Source organism: Dermacentor silvarum, chromosome 3 (genome assembly GCF_013339745.2).
Source record: "Dermacentor silvarum isolate Dsil-2018 chromosome 3, BIME_Dsil_1.4, whole genome shotgun sequence".
NCBI lineage: Eukaryota > Metazoa > Arthropoda > Arachnida > Ixodida > Ixodidae > Dermacentor > Dermacentor silvarum.
Genome location: NC_051156.1, coordinates 4,780,847 through 4,798,605, shown reverse-complemented (window position 1 = coordinate 4,798,605; position 17,759 = coordinate 4,780,847). Strand labels below are relative to the sequence as shown.

The window sequence follows — 17,759 nt, the reverse complement described above, 5'->3', positions numbered from 1 at the left end:
CAAATTTCCTAACTTCATCACCCCGCGTAGTTTTCTGTCGTCCTCAACTGCGCTTCCTTTCTCTATGTATGCATTCTGTAACTCTAATAATCCACCGGTTATCCATCCTACGCATTAATCTCCTTGCCTGACCCCTTTCTTGATAGGTAACTTTCTACTTTTCTTGTGGAGAACCAAGGTAGCTGTGGAATCCTTGTAGATATTTGCCAAGGTATTCACGTATGCCTCATGTATCCCTTGATTACGCAATGCCTCTATGATTGCTGGTATCTCTACTGAATCAAATGCCTTTTCATAATCTATGAAAGCCATGTAGAGAGGTTTATCGTACTCCGCAGATTTCTTGATTACCTGATTCACATCCTATAACGGTTCACATCCTACACGGATGTGAACCGTTATAGAATATCCCTCCCTGACGCCAGCCTGTTCTCTTGGTTGATTGAAGTGTTGCCCTGATTCTATTGGAAACTATCTTGTTGAATCGTTTATACAGTATACTGAAAGCAAGCTAATGGGCCTATAATTTTTCAGTTCTTTAGCGTCTCCCTTCTTGTGGATTGGTATAATGTTGGCATTCTTCCAGCTTTCTGGTACACTTGAAGTCGTGAAGCATTGCGTATAAAGGGCCGCAAGCTTTTCAAGCATATCTCCCCCATCTTTGATTAAATCAACTGTTATTCCATCTTCTCCAGCAGCTTTTCCCCTGGTCATGCCTTTCAAGGCTTCATCGCTAGTTATAATTATCTAGTGATTACCTATTGATTGGCTATCGCAAGGTATTGGCCACGTATTTGGGCTAGGCTAGCACTACCAAGTCATCCCCAGCATTTTTTCCGGAATTTATTGATTATTGATGGATTAGCTATTGATTGGCTATCGCAAGGTATTGGCCACGTATTTAGGCTAGGCTAAGCACTACCAAGTCATGCCCAGCATTTTCCATAATATATTGATTATTGATCGATTAGCTACTGATTGGCTATCGCAAAGTATTGGCCACGTATTTGGACTAGGCTAAGCACTACCAAGTCATCCGCAGCACTTTCCGGAATTTATTGATTATTGATCAATTTGTGCGGTCCTAAACATTTTGGTGCTGAAATAAAGTTAATTATCATTGGCTATCGCAAGGTGGAAGACACGCAGCTATGCGCAGTGACATCATCGCTAGCGCTGCGGCGGAGGAGCTAGGCGAAGCGAGGCGCAGCTGTGCGCAGTGACGTAATCGCTAGGCGAACAGGGACCGATAACGCTGTCGCCTTCCACTTTTAAAGACGAAGCTTAAGCGTCCTCCAATTTTTTTTACGATGCCAGGTATTTACAGCAAAACGTAACGATTCTTACAACAAATCATTGGCCCATGAAAGGGTTAAGGACAGTAAAGATAAAACAGACCAGTTGCACGCAACAAGCTCGTCGTGCGTGTGTAACTTTAGTTTATGTGACATTTATTTAAGCCTAGCATGCATTCCCAATGTCCAAAAGCATGCAAATGGACCATTTTACAAGCGAAGCTTGTTTATGTCTAGCCCATAGAGTTTCTAAATAAATTTGAAACTCTATGGTCTAGCCTGAATGTCTGTGTCGGTTCGCAGAAACTATCATCATCAGCAATAGTACATTGGCGCTCCTCGGCGCACTGGCACATTGGCGCCCGTCAGCGAACGCGCTCGTACCACTGCTCCCGCGTTCGTCGTCGCGTTCTTCCACAGCTGGCTCCGTTGCCGCTCATCATTCCAGCGTAGAATTTCACTTCTGTTCTGTCGTCCTAATGGGGAGGCCGGTTTTGACGGGGGTATGAGCCATTGCTTAGGGGCTACGAGCCATTCATTGTCTTACGTGACGGACAGATCTAATTTTGAAGCAATTTCATTTTGAAGAATCGCAACCGGCAATGGCGGGCGGATGCTGATAACCATGCTACCGAGGAAATTCGAGACATCAAACGCAAGCGTTTGTGGTTTGACAATTTGTCCCTCATCAGTGTGATGCGCTCCGGCGAACAGCGACACAATGAATGAATTAATGAATGTGTGTGGTTTAGTGGCGCAAGGGCCAGGTATGGCCAAAGAGCGCCATGCCAGTGTTTGTGAATTTGCAGTGGAATGATGAATTCTGAGCAGTAGATGAGGCGTGGCTGTAAAGGGGCCTAAACATAATCGCTGTAAAGTGCGTAAAATAGACATGTACTAAGATCATGGCAATGACTAATGAGGTGTACTATGAAACTGAAGAATGCATTGACGAAGAATGATACGATTTACAGAAGATAACAGATGCAAGAACTTGCCAGAAGCACAAGTGCCTAAACAGAGCCCTTGAAACGCGAGGGCCTGAAGGCATGTGCTATAAAAATAAACTATCACAGCCGCATCCTCTGGAGAGAGGATGTGCTACAAATTTATTGGGCTAATAACATGTAGCACAACATTGTTCAAGAAACTGAGGACTGCTTTGGCGTTAAAAAGTGGTTGTTCACCAATGAACATCGTGGGATGAAGAGGGATATGATAGCAGTATGCTACAAGGAAATGTTTCCTTCTCTCCGTTTCGGCTTCCCAACACTCCAGGAGGACGGTCAGCCTCTCACCACATCTACCACAGGTTGGTGGTTTATCGCCAGTCAGCAAAAAACTGTAGGTGCAATATGTGTGTCCTATTCTGAGCCGACAGAATAGGACATCAGTTTGCCATGTTTTCGTTGCGGAGGGCCAGATACCTATCTGTGGCTTCATCAAGTGAAGCTTATTATTTCTTTCAGCGCCCCACAAGCGTTGCCAGTGACTTCGCAGTTTCTTTCACAGGAAAGGCTTCAAATCTGTTGCAGGAACAGCAGCTCTAGGGTTAATAGCCTGCGATGTAACTGATGTGGCCATTTGGTCTGCTCAAACATTACCCTCAATGCCTCTATGGCCCGGCACCCAGCATATAATGACATGTTGGTTAGATATACCGGGTGTGTCAGCGAACACTTTCAAAATTTATTTAAGGTTGCCTGTGGCAGATAGCCCAATTCTAGTTAATGAGCTGGTCTACTCGAAGAGGCGGAAATTACTTGCACAAAAAACTGAACTGCATAATCAAATAATTAACAGAAATTCATTAATTAAGTTTTTAACTAATTGCCTGATGTCCCATATTGCAATTTACAAATTGTAGCTGTGGAGTTTGCAAGGCAGATCCACTTGGAACGAATTCTCGGGATGACACCAGCTTCGAGATATTAATTCCCGAACTTTGCGAAGAAATGCATTGGCATTCCAGTTAAGTTCTTAACAAAATGTCGCTTTATGCATTGAAGCACAAAATTAACTGGAACGCCAATGCATTTCTTCGCAAAGTTTGGGAATACACACCAGTACTCATACAAGAAGTCAAAACTGACCCACCTCCAGTGGAGATGTTTATGTGGTCTCTATGAGGATACAAGCGCGTGGAATATCCTGCGTGGAATACAGTAAAGGGCTGACAGACGTCACAAAGCCCTATCATGGGCCCTTTCATGGGCCAATGATTTTTTGTAAGAATCATTTCAAAGCTAGAAATATGCACTAGGACTTTCGACAAACATGTCAAAATGAACAGTTCAAAAGCAAACTGTTCAAATGAACAAGATTCGCCACGGAGTCACTTTACGATGAGAAGGAATTCATAAGCACACCGAGCAGCATGTCCAATAACGAGCAATGTTCTTCATAGGCACACACCAGTGCTCGTATGAGAGGTTGCAACTTTTGCTTAGTTTTTTTGCTTTTGTTCTAGTAGATTATGCCACCATTAGTATTTGGCGGTGCACAGAAGAAAAGGAAGGCGAGGACAAGATGAAACAATTGCGCACGCTGCCCTCGCTCGAGACGCAGTTCTAACGAACGTTTTTCTCCAAGAGCTATCTTCTTGCCCCGACCAATCCAAGCGTCGACAAGCCAAATGCTCCGACGTGAGGTTGAGGCAGCCAGCCGGAACACACAGACACGTTCGGGAAATCGGGCTAGAGACGACAGCCTTCTGGCGTCTTCCCTCCCGACGGGCGACCACGGGACCAGCTGGCGAGCTGTGGATTGTGCTGTTTAGAAGACGCTCATCACATCCGCCAGTAGTACGACTCCCAATTGAGGGCTGCAAACAGGCGCAACCCGAAGATGCGGCACACGCCGACCAGTACGCTCCTGAGGGCGTCCTAGAGCACGTCTGGACTAAAGCCCCGTCTGGAAAGGGAGGACAAGTGCCGCGAGTCGTTGGCTGGCAGGTGGCCGGGGGCCGCAGCTCGACTTGAGGCTTCGGCAGCCAGCACATGGGCACGCCTTCGTCTCTTTCAAGATGGACATTGTAGAGATGACTTCGCTTGCCGCATCTCTAAAGACTGCCGTCTCTGTCACCTTTACTTGGGAGTGCGGAGAGTTGCGAGCATGCGCTACTCTCGATCGAGGAGAGACACGACCGGCGGCATGGCAAACGAGGATTTAATACGTACAGGAACGATGAACGCACGCAACACACAACACTGAAACTGAAACTCAAACTAACGGCACGCAAAACTAAAACTATGATTTAACAAAAATCTTCACTCGAACTTAATAACAAACTCAGATTAAATAGCAGCTACTGAAAAAAGGACTATCTCAGTTCCGGAGCCTAGCTCCGCCTTAGAAGTCTCTAGGTCAGTCCTAGCGCGGGTTCGTTAGAGTCTAGCCACCCTGCATCCGGCCTGACTGCGTCGCAATCGGAAACGTGGGCTTACAGATCGTCGTTGCGAAGTTCTTGTCGAACCTGCGTCGGGCTCGTCCGCAGCATTGAGGGTGTTGTAGGTGTCGACGCCTCGCGTTGTTTCTTTTGACGGTGGTGAGCTCGTCGGTTCGTCGGTGATGAGCTCGTCAGCTCGTCAGCGATGACGCTCAGCGTTGCTTAGGCCCACCTGCCTAGGCCTAGCGTCGGGATGCGTCACAACTTCTTCAGGAGTGCCGACGTGTCATCCCGAGAAGATTCGAACATGCCGGTCTGCCGCAGAAGGGGGATCCTCTCTGGGGTGCCTGGTCCTGCCGTGAGAAGCTGCAGCCCGTCCAGGAGCCTCGCCCGAACTTGCCGAGGTCGACAGCCACACCTTGGACGGCCAACGTCACGGACTCGGCCAGACCCCCAAGTCTCCCGTCGCCAGAGCGGAGCTGGAGATGCGACCTTCCTGGCCCGGTGCCACGTTGAAACTCAACGGACAGCGCCGTTCATCTCTCGACTATGCCTCGGTTCGTGCGCCTCGCGCGCTCGCGCCGTTCGGAACACCGGGCATCGCGTGCTCCTCTTCTTTTTCGCGCCACAGGCGGCCTCTTACATGTGACAGTCTCCAATCGTTCAGGCGCCGATGAGCTAGGAGCAGATCGGGTGCGGAATGGAACGTTCAGCCTGAACAAGTCGCTTATTTCAGTGCTTTTTGAGCATCAAGGCGATGCATTTTCTGAGAATTTTGTCGTTTACTAATTAAACGCGGCTTTCGTTGAACAATGCGGCATGTGCGACCTTTTTGACCCGCCGCAGTTAGTGGATGTGGCGTTGCGCTGCTTGCTGAATTCGAGATCACGGGCTCGATCCCACCCGCGGAGGCCACATTTCGATCGGGGCGAAGTGAAAAAACGCTCGTGTACTTAAATCTATGTGCCCATAAAGAACCTGAAAGGATCAAAATTATTCTTGTGCCTCCCTCCGACTACGGCGTGCATCCTAACGGAGAGGTGCATTGGCATGTAAAACCCCACTAATTTATTTTTGTGGCAACCTTTGGCTACTTGTAATAGATACAGGATGTGCAACCATTCTCATGCAGTATAATCAAATCAGCAGACAAGAAATATGAAAATGTATTAACATAATATATTAACTCCCTTTATCTTCTTTTAACGCAATGGAAAGCTTACCAGTCAAATCCTGCAATGGTAACGTGGAACACTTCATAAATAATTTTTTGATTTGCAGCCCGATCATGTTTATGAAGTCCCATGCTATAGACCTTATATATATATATATATATATGGCATTAATATTTTGTTTATCAAGCCAACATTCATGTGGTTTGTGCTATTGGCGTCTCTGAATTATTTTCAAATAGATATGTACTTTCCTGTCCAACCGCTTTGTTTATATACATGTCAAGCGATGTTCTCTTTAGCCAAGCCAAGTTTTCTATAGCTAAACGATGCTTTTACGCGTGATGCAGAGTTGAGCAAGTTGCCATGCTTCTGGGGCATATTCGTTTTAATGCAATAGGTAACATACTGCCGATACTTCCGGTATCCATCTAACTATATCCATCTTCGTCTCCAGACAGGGCGTGGGATTTGAGAACAACCAAAATATTTCCAAAGCTTGGGCATGCAGCCTGAATGTCAACTTTGCTAGCTGTGTTAGTGTGTTACCAGCACATCATTGTTCGCTATACTGTTTTACTAGCTGCAAGCTATCCCATTGGGCTGAAATTTGGCTTTTTCATGGAACTTTTTATGCCGCAATCTTTTGACGTCAACAGTAACTTGCTGCATACCAGACTTGTCAAGGCAACGACACGTTTGCCTCTCCACTCTTGCAAGATGTTTGAAAACATTTGTCATGTTTAAGGGCTACTTGCGCTTTGGACTATTCATCATCGACCGAATGGGATGTGGGGTGTCATGGTGGGGTACCTAGGAGGACGACGCAGGAGTGAGACCTCTCTGTTGGTGGTGATGTAGTGATGACGGTCCTTGTAAACAATGTCCAGCCTGTACAGAGATGGACACCTGCCCGCTTCTCTAGCTCCGCGCAGCAGCAAGCACTTTTGAGGCAGCATGTGTGATGGCATGAGACTTGGTGTGCTCATTAACCATGATGCAAGTTTCCACATGTGCACAGGCAAGGTTGGGGAGCCCAAGACCTTACCGGGCCCCATACCAAGCCCCATTTAAAATTTTGGTTCCACACTGGCAGTTGCACGGAGCCGTCAAGGGAGCATTTTACTGCAAGAACCTTTTAACTTGGTTCATTATTAGATGAGATAGGAGAAATTTGAATGGTTAAGACGAGTTTTTAACAGCTGAACTGGAAAAAAAAGGACTAAGAAAGAAAGACAAGGACGTCTTTGTCTGTCTTCCTTAATCCTTTGTTTTCCAGTTCAGCTGTTCAAAACTCGGCTATGAACCAACCAGCAAATACTATTATCATGTTCCTTTCTAGTTCTCCGAGGCCTTTCACCTAAAATGTTGCCCTGTCGTGCTGCAAGGAGGCAAGCTGCACTGCCAACGCAGACACTCTCTCCTTTTGCATCGACTAGCGTCCGCAAGTGACATTCTATCCTTCCTTTTTTTCCATACCATAGCAGAAGGACTGCCATCCCGTTTATGTCAATAGCCACTTTTTTTGTCCCTTCCTTTTTTGTTGCGCAGCACACTTCCAGCGGTGGTATATTTTGCATTGTGCAATGGATGACTTACTAAAGCTGCGAGTCATAATCGGTGATGCTTCAGGCAGCGCATCTTACGTAGAGGCAATTGTGCATGTGACCTTGCCCCTCTCACTGGAAGTATCCCTTAAGAGGAAAGGCATGCAAGCTTCCGTTTAAAATTTCAGCTTCCACAGTGCGCAGCCATTCGGTACTTTGCAGACACGATTACCACAGCGCGATCTACATGCCACACTTCTCTGTTATGTCGAAACCTGGTGAAGGGCTCTTGAAAGGGTTGCTAAATAGGATAGCTAAGCTGAGCTGGATTAGTAAACTACATTTCTGGGATATAGTTCCAGAAATCTCAGTCTTACCAAGAGCATATTCTTGGTATGCCACAAAAAACACAAAAATTTATGACCGACTTAAAGCTTCTGTGCTGGCTCCTCACTACATCACGAGTTTTTGGCAGCGTCTACTTGAAACTACATAATAGCTTGTCGTTACACAAGGATCACATTGTATTACCCAAAGGCTTAACCTAGTCAGCTTTGAGAACTTTTTCTGAACCAAAACAACCCAAACACACAAAAACACTTCGAAATGTGTGATGTGATGATGTCGTTCTAACCTACCAGCACAGCAGTTTGGGCACAAAGTTCAAGAAAACAAACTTCTGCCCTTCACTTTCTATACTAATAACTAAAATTTTAATGCCATATAAATGCAAATCAGGTTTTCGAAAAGTACTTCAGCAGACTAAACCAACTCATTGCAGCTTCTTAGTAACATGTTGTATGTAAACATGTTGGAAATAAATTCAATTCAATTCAATTCAATAATAGCTGGTGCTCTGTGCAGCTCACAGAAAAACGTGGGGAGTGACATGAAAGAAGGAAGCGCATTTACATGTGCTACAGCAATATCATGTATATTTTCATTCGTATAATGTATGTACATGGCCATACAAGCTCCATGCATAACCCTGGGGAAACATTTTTGAGATGTGTACATTTATATTTTATCTGCCTTACTGTGAAATTCAACAAATGAGTGGATTCTCATGACCTAGCTAGCCTTCTATTTGACTGTGTTATATCGCTATGCCAAGTGGCCATGTCTGCAGTTGGTGCCCATTAGCAGCTTGTCCACACAAACGGTCACCAATTCTGCCAGCTTTCCAGCCTCTTTCATGTTGATTAAACCACTTTGTTAAACTGTTACGTAAAGACAAAACAATAACCTGATCTATCTGCGGTGACCATAGTCAGGGATGACGTGTCCATAGTTGCACATTGCTCAGATTTGACTGTTTCAGTCCCACCACAGTTGAAGCCGAATAGCAATTGGTGTGTTTACACAAGAACAGTTCGTGCGGACACACTATATCTCTGTATGTACAGCGCACATACCGTGTAGTGGATGCTTTGTATATTCATTGTATTATTGCATCGTCACCTGCCATCCACCTCTCCACTTACACTGGTGAAGAGTACCAGCCTAGAGACACGCTCTTCCATCCATCCTCTCCTCCCTTATCTTTGTCAAAAGCCTTCATCCTTCTCTTGCATGTTGCAGATGTCAGTCACTTCGGGGAAACATCCACATGCCAAGCCCTCTTAATGACAGCCTCTCAAAGCACCCATGAGTAACACAAGTTGTCCTAGGAACACAAGAGTGACGACCATAGAGAATAGTCCCAGCTCAAAGGCCCTTGACACAATGAAGCTGGTCAGGCATCGTGCTCTGCATAGACTCTTCTTAGCTTCTCCTTCTTGCCTGCATTGTGGTGCTTCTTCCAGGGCTTGCTGTCTGCCGACAGACTCTCGGCACCACTTGCTCCTGCCATTCCAGGGCCAATGCGGCCCTTCACGTGTGCCTGGGGAGCAACCTGCATTTAAGCAACAGCCATAGTGAATTTAAGTCCTGATCGAACTGCAAAGCACGAAATGCAAGTAATGGACACTCCCAATCTCCAGCGCAGCTAATAAAACTGAAAATATGACACAGTAAACTGTCGATGCAATGAAACAGTTAAAACATAAAACCGACACTGTTATAGGAAGCATTTCGTTAAATGCAAAAGGCCATAAAAGAGCCATAGTAAAGTGTGAAGTGCAACCCGACAGCATCGGAACTGATGAAATGTACAGGGTCCACCACTGTTAGTGGAAACACATGAGCTCACCGAGCCACCGAACGCCAACACCTGGTGCCCGCTAGGTGCAAGTACACAGAGCCACTTGGGTGAAATGTTCCACGCGTTGCCTACTACTGCACCACCCAGCACTTGTCCCAGCTCTTGGCAATAGCAACACTCGCGATTCAGAACACAAAAACACACAATACAGTTACGCTGCTTTTTACCAGTTAATATATTCCCAGAAAACACAGTGTTTTGGCACCAACTTTCAGTTGACATCACCCAACTGTGATTGTACAATACGTTTTCAGGTTGCTAGATCCAATGTGAACAAGAAAAGATGCGAGGCACGCATGCTTGAGAGCAGCAACCAGCCACTGCGGTGGCTTCCCCACAGTACTCGCCTGACTGTGTTACGTCAAAAAGCCGGCACCCTCTCAATTTTGTCTTTTGGTACCGGCAAATCTCCTCAGGGAGTGTTACCATTTTCATACCTGCCAAGTTAGACAAAACGAAATCTGGGAAAAAGGGAAGAGGGGGGCGGAGTCAACCCCCCCCCCCCCCCCCCGACGTCTACATCTTCAAGTACTGACAGAACTTCCCTCCAATTTTATTTACCGATATACAAATGACCACATGAACATTTGCCTCACCTTTGCAAGCATTTGATTGTTGCTAATTCTGTCTTCAAAAATTCTTTAAAATTTAATTAAATCCTCGGGTCTTACGTCCAACAACCACCATCTGATTATGAGCCACGCCGTAGTGGAGAACTCCGGATTCTTATTTTCGACCACCTGTGATTCTTTACCGTGCACCCAATGGACGGCTCACGGGCGTTTCTGCATTTCTCCCCCATCAAAATGCGGCCGCCTCGACCTAGATTTGATCCCGCGAACTCGTGCTCAGCAGCACAATGCCAAGGCCACTAAGCAACCAGGCGGGTGTTAAAAAATTATTCTGATAATGTTTGATTGTAAGAAATTTCATTTCCTTCACATCTTGCGAGGATGACGTTTCCCAGCGCCTCAGACGAGCGACACATGGACAAGCGGCATGGCGTCCTCGTATTTCTCCCGATGTTAAATTGCCGCTCGCACTCTGCAATGCTCTGTGGTATCAACAAAATACCCAACGTCACTTCGGCTGAGAACTACATTAAAATACTTGAAGACACGTTTTGCGCTAGCGCTCCTTGCTTTTAAAGCCATGACTGACCGTAGGCCTACGCAATGCCTGAGCGGCTGACGCCGAGGAGAACAATGGAGAGTCTAGTGTTGCTAGTTGAATGCAGCATTCGCTCGCTAGCTTAATGAGGCTACGGCCACTAGGGCACCCAACAACTCCATCAGCTTAAGGAGCAGTTCCGCATTTAACAAAATAGCGCATGTATAGAGTTTCCCGACTACTTTCTTAAGGTTTTACGCGATGAACTTCCAACTGGATTGAGCTGGGTTGGATTCACTTTGGCAATATGGCCTGACAAAGCGCTGGACGCGGATAGAAACGGGACACAACTGCAATTTCCAGGAGATTTTTCTGTCAACCGTACAACCGGAAGAAATGGTCCAAATCCGGGAGTCTCTCGGGTAATCCGGGAGACTTGGCTGGTATGCATTTTCTTCCTCCATGGTCGTCGCATGTTGCATTCACAGCTATTGCCACCAACCTTATCTGTTTGACAGCCCGTGTGGCGTAGTGCCATTGGAAGCATACATAAGTAGATGAAAACCCAAACACGCGCTGTTTACTGCCCCCTCATTGAGTGCTGGCCAATCTGAGTGTGCATCGCTTGCAGAAATGAAAGCAGCTCACGATCAAAGTGAAGCGTGTTCAGTTGGCTGAATATGCTACATGCTGCCCTCTAGCACCACTTGCACAGCCAGGAATGGCACGGGCACAAAGACACTCGAGTTGTTCAACAGCTGCAGCAATGAGGACGCACAAGTCCTTGGCCCTCAAGGAAATGTTGAACATACTCGCAGTCACCAACCACAAGCCAAAGAGAAAGCGCATAGGCATCGCCAGTGAGCTTCCACTGCCGGTGCCGAATGTCAACATGCGCGGCCTGCTCAGCCAGTGACCTTGGCTCTGGCCACACGACGTGTTGGTGGTCACGTGATATCCCGCAGATGCAAGGCCGGCGGCCAGCCGTTATGCCTTGATGCGCGTCATCCAGGCGGCTGTGAGTAGACCTTGGCATCGCGCTAGGGCTAGTCACAGGGTTAACGTTTTCTTTTATATCTCAAGAACTCTTTTACATAGAAAGATGATAATTGCCGGAATATTGCACAGGTCCTTTGCGTTGACAATGTATACTCTCAAATTTTTTCGCAGTTTTTTGTGCAAAGCAACAATGCCATTTTTATGTAAATATTGTTTTTTCAACAATATTTCTGGCTTAGACATTTTTTCAAGTTCTTTTTAATAAGGTTCTTGTTTGGAAATAGTACCGCTGGAAATAAAACTTCCTCTTCTTAAATTTCATAATACAGTAAAAGCTCGATGATACGAATCTCACGGGGTCACGAAAAATATTCGTATTAGCCGAAATTCGTATCATCGAAACACAATTAAAACTACTGTCGAATCTCGATAATTCGAACTCGAAGGGGCCCGAAAATTTGTTCAAATTAAAAGGACGTATTTTTGAAGTATTCGTGCACCATAGCACGATGCACGAATGGTGCGAGTCGTGAAATATCGCGGCGCACAAGTGCATAGCAAGCGCGGGCCACGAAACTGCCCACGCCGGCTAACGGTCGCTTCCCGATAACGACAGAAAATGAAGCTTTAGGGAGCGAGCGGGCGGCGCCGGCACACGGGTGCGTGCGGAGACCGTCGAAGGTGAGGGAGGAGGGCGGCAGGGAAGCGGATATGGCCGCGTCAACTCCGCCGCTTCGGTGGCTCCCCTCGCCCTCCCTCTCAACTCCCTCGTAGCTCTCTCACCTTCGACTCCGTGTGCACATCTCCGTGCACGCCCGCCGCCGTGCTGGCGCCAGCTTATTTTAGCCGCCCCCTGAAGTTGCGTTTTCTGCCGTTATCGGGAAGCGAGCGTTTGCGGGCGTGGCAGTTTCGTTGGCCCGACTGTGCCTCCGCCGCTGCTTCCCTCTGCGCTGCTGCCGCAGCGTGCAAGGTCAACATGTGACTAGAAAATAGAGGAGAAGGGTTCACTGCCATTTTATCCGCGTGGCTGAGACGTCGGCACTAGTGTGTGCTAGAATACGGTTGTCTAGAACACTCTAGTCGGCACGTACACGCTTGTTCCGGCGCGATGCAGAAACGGCGACCTTGCAAGTTGAGAGAGGGGGAAATTTCCGCCGCGGGTTCTTTTTTTTTTTTTTCCCTGTTCCTTCGCGCGCGGCATTGAGGGGTCTCTCCTGAGCATTTGCTCTATGGCGGTGTCAGAGCAATGCCGGTCGGAGGCGCCACCGCGTTATTTGGCGCGCTGCTAAGAGCATTGTCGGTACGCGGTATGTTCGAAGTAAGCGTGTTCGAATTAACGAGATTCGACTGTAGCTAAATTAAAGAGTCAGAGGTGAACTCACTCAGGCACATGTACGTAAAAAGCATTTATTTCTTGAAGCGCCACCACTTCAAACTCTTCGCGCCCAGTCGTGGAGTCCGCGCTGTCCGGCGCCGCGCCTCCGCACCAAAAGAGAAGGAGAGAAAGCGCGTGACTGCACGCTGTTCTCTTTCGTGGCCGTCGGTGGGGCGGCGTTTATTCGTATCAACCGACGCAGGCTGAAAATCGATTCGTAACAACCGTTCTCTAGCACGTTGCAAAGTAATGGGGCTCGGCCGGGACCACAGAAAAATTTGTATCATCCGGAAATTCGTATTAGCCATTATCGTATCATCGAGCTTTTACTGTACAGTAAAAGCTTGTTAATCCGCACCTCGTTAATTCGAATTTAAGTGACATTCGAATTCGAATTCTAAGTGGCACAGTCCGGGAATGCTCCATATAGCCCCATGTATTGAAAAGCTCATTATTTCGAATGCTAATCCGGCCCGCCACAGATAATTCGGACTGCGCGCTGCCGTAGCCAGCTCACAGTCTCTGCTGTTAAGCGACAGATGGCGCGACATACACTATCATCATTGCGTGTTTTTAGGGGGCAGCACTTGTGTTTATTCGCAAATGCTCTGCCGCATCGTCATGGACAGCGGGATACGCAGTGCGTTCGGTGGCAACCCCAAGATCGGCCATTCTCTCCGTCGCCAGTGCAATCGCAACGTCTAAGCCTACGAGTGCGCCGTTGCTCTCTTTTGTTCTGTACGCGTCCGTCGCAAACCGACACTGCTCGCGTGCTGCTATGTCGTCGCGTGGAAAGTACCGTGCTAAAACGTTGAAGGAGAAATTGGAAATTCTGCGGGGAGTGGATGCAGGGAAACAGAGTAAGAACGAAATCGCCAAGAAGCACGATATATCGAGAAGCACGCTGTCGACATACATCCGGAATAAGAAGACGATTGAGGACTCCTACGCGGCTGAAACTTTCTCCAAGCATCGGAAAAGGCTTCATACAGCAAAGCACCTGGACCTGGAGGCAGCGTTGCTCACATGGATCAAGGAAAAACGAAGCCAGGATACCCCATTGAGTGGCCCCATCATCGTAGCGAAGGCAGCTGATTTCGCGCAACGTCTGAACGTCTCCGACTTCGCCACTTCGGACGGATGGTTTCACCGCTTCAGGGACAGACACAACCTCATTTTCCGCAGTGTGTGCAGCGAAGCCAAAGCCGTAGATGAAGAAACCTGCACCGCGTGGCGGAATGGTGCGCTACTAGACCACCTGAACAGGTATGCATCATCCGATATTTTTAATGCCGACGAGACCGCCTTGTTTTTTAAACTCTTACCGGACAAAACAATCACGTACAAGGGGGACGTGTGCGCAGGTGGCAAACGTTGCAAAGAGTGTGTGACGGTGTTGCTCGGGGCCAACATGACTGGAACAGAAAAGCTCCACCTATTTGTAATAGGGAAGTCACAGAAACCTCGATGTTTTAAGAAAATCCGCACGCTGCCGGCCGACTATGCAGCAAATAAGAAGGCCTGGATGACGGGCGAGCTTTTTAAGCAGTGGCTGAGGAAACTCGACCGAAAATTTGAGCTCAGCAAGAGGCAGATTCTCCTCCTCGTCAACAAGTGCTCGGCGCACAAGGTGGAAATCGAATTGAGAGCCATTGAGATGATTTTTCTTCCGGCTAACACCACTGCGGCTCTTCAGCCTATGGATCAGGGCGTTATAAAAATTTTGAAAAGCTTTTATAGACGCCACGTTCTCGAGAAGTTGCTCCTGTGCTCCGATAATGAGAAAAGCTACACCGTGACTCTGCTCACAGCCCTGCACATGCTTGTGCATGCCTGGAATCAGGTAACCACAGAAACAATTGCAAATTGTTTCCGGCACTGTGGTTTCGGAGCCCTTAACACAGACGCTAATGAAGTTGAAGAGGACGTCCGCGCTCCGGTTCATGTACGGGAGGTGCTCAGCGATGTGGACTTCAGCGACTACGTGAATGTCGACAGCTGTGTGGCGGTCTGCAGTGCCGTGACCGATGATGAAATCATCGCCCAAGTCGTCGACGAAGACGAAGCACCAGCCGTGGACGATGCGAATGATGAAGATGATGTTGGTGAAACACCGGTACCACCTTCGTTGGCACAGGTGATGGACGGACTGAATCACACCCGGCTTTTCTTCAGTTTCTAAGAAGGCGAAAACGATGCTTTCCGGCTCATTCGAGCTCTGGAAGATAAAGTGGCAGTAATCGCTTTCAGAGGCAAAAAGCAAAAAACCATTACGGACTTTTTTTGCAAATAAATGTACCCAGAGGTGCTCTACCTTTTTTTTTTTTGACATCAGATGTGGCCTTTTCTTAATCACTTTCGTTTTTTGAATTTCGGTTAATTCGAACTTGTTAAGTGTCCCCGTGAAATTCGAATTAACGAGCTTTTACTGTATACACTTCAGTATCAAGCATGCTCTGTGACAGGAAAGAAAGTATTTACTAGACTAACCAAAAACTGCTACTTTTCCCGCGGGCAGGAAAGTGTTAAGCACATGATCAAATGCATTGGTGTCATTATGTGCCGCTGTGTTAGCTAGCTCGTGCTCTCCCACCTGTTCTTGCTCCCAGGTGGGACTGAAAGAAATATAGAATACTACAGTGTAGACCGCTTATAACGTAAGTCGCCGGAGTCATGAATATCTGCACTATAAGCGGTACGGCACTATAACCAAAACAACGATTTTCAAGCCCTGCACATATGCAAAACATGTAGACCAAGCAGCCGCGAGTATCTGAGAATCGAAGCATGCGACTGGGAGTTTTGCATCCAGTTAAATTTATGAACGTTGAAAGGTTAATGTCCAAGTACCCACGATCTTCGCATAAAGCAGACAAAGTAATAATTTTTTTTTATGTCTCAGTTACGCCCGAAATGCGAAGCATCAATTGCGATAGCAAATTAGTAGAGAGCTATAAGGAGTAGGGATAGTAGTTTTATCGGCTGCATAAACTTGACACATTCGCTTACTAACTGAATTAACAAGCGTGGTGTCAATGCGCACAAGCAAACAAGAATAGACTCGATGACCGCAGACAACCACTGTCGAAACGCGGGCGTGGGGAAGCGCGGCCGCTGCAGCGAGCGAAGGTTAGTGCGGTCTATCGCTTCAACGGAAACTGAGTGGCGTAAGCACAGCGCATGCAAAGGTCAGTGCTGTGTGGAGATCGCTTACGAGATACGGTGCGCGCGACAACACCGACAGCCGGCACAGGCGCGAATGCATTTGTTGGCAGAGTAGAAGCCACCCTCCCTCCCTCCCATACTGCCTTCCCGCTTTGCTCCTTTCGCGTGGGAGATTGCGTCGCCAGTTCCCCTTGTGCCCGATTGCAAGATACGCATTTGGTGCCGCAGCACAGCGTCGCCCCCCTCCCCCCCATACCCCAACGGCCTTTCGCACGGTGGAAGTCACGTTTGCTCTCCGCTGTGTGTTCGCTCTCTGTTAAGGCGCGGGTCCCCCGCACGCTTTTGGGGGGCGCGGTTTCACTTGCACATACAGCGCGCCGCGACGATTTTATCGCCCTTGGACTCATGCTCCACGTCTCATGCTCCTCCTCCGCATCGTCCTCGTTGGTCTCTCCCATCGGTGGGCGCACCTCGTTGAGAAGCGTGCTCACTACCGCCCTTGTCGGCGAGATTTTCCCACGAAAGCCGCATTATAACCGGTATTTCGTCTCATGCGGCTGCACTGTAAGCGGTATGCATATACATGAAGTGCTATGGGAAAATTAATGGGAGTCTGAGAAGAATGTACTATATCCAGTCCTGCACTATAAACGGCTACGTTATAAGTGGTCTATACTGTAACATGCCATCACAGATTGAAACCACTAGGCCTCAGAATCTGTACGATGAACGCCCTGCAGGTCAGTGACAGTTGTGCGGTGTTCCTGCCTGATAGAAGAATGTGTGCCTGCACGCACGTCAAACAACTTGAAGGTTGCACCTAGGCCAGGTCAACGCGCTAGCTGCATGCATACGCACTAACTGTTCGGCATGTCGCAGCGGCTAACACAGAACTTCGGTTCCATGAAGCTTCACTTACACGTGGGAAGGATACACGTCAGGCTGCAGTGAGTATACCTAAATGCGTAATGACATTCTCTTCTGCTGGCCACCTCGTCAGCGCGCAGTGACTCGTCGCATCTCCGTGTGTGGCCGCTCCAAACTTGTTCAATAAGTTAAAACGGTTACTCAAGCCACGACCAGCATATGTGTTTGTGCTCGTAAACTGCAGATAGGTCTAGCCATAGGCAAATATGTCGTGATGAATGTCAAATGAGCTGCCGGTCAACACGTGTGCATGCTTGTCTTTACAGTGCAGTGAGAATGTGCATATTTATTTTCACAAATGCCAGCAAAGGCAGCGGGAATTTTCGGAACGGCCTCATGGTCAAGTTTGTGGAGTTGCTAGGCAGAATACTTGGACGACATGACTTCAGCAACAGTATTGCAACGGTACATCCCAAATAGATCCGTTGCTCGATCGCTACGGCATGCGCGTCCACGCTGCCCAGTGTGGTTGTGCGCCGAAGGCCAGTGATGTAAACAAGTGAGGAGAATCTGCCACGACAAGAAGGCGGAGTAAAGCCGACTTCTGGCATCACGGAGGCTTCACAAAGAGGGACGTC

General features: G+C 47.8%; 1 protein-coding gene across 1 annotated transcript in view; it reads right to left on the bottom strand.

Annotated features, from left to right (window-relative positions):
• Positions 1-8,309: 8,309 nt before the first annotated feature.
• Positions 8,310-17,759, bottom strand: part of LOC119445286 (large subunit GTPase 1 homolog) — a 78,579-nt gene continuing 69,129 nt past the window's right edge. The window contains exon 15 of the mRNA XM_037709600.2: positions 8,310-9,296. Coding sequence (XP_037565528.1) covers positions 9,138-9,296 — 159 coding nt within the window. The 3' untranslated portion in view covers positions 8,310-9,137. The remainder of the gene's footprint in view (positions 9,297-17,759) is intronic.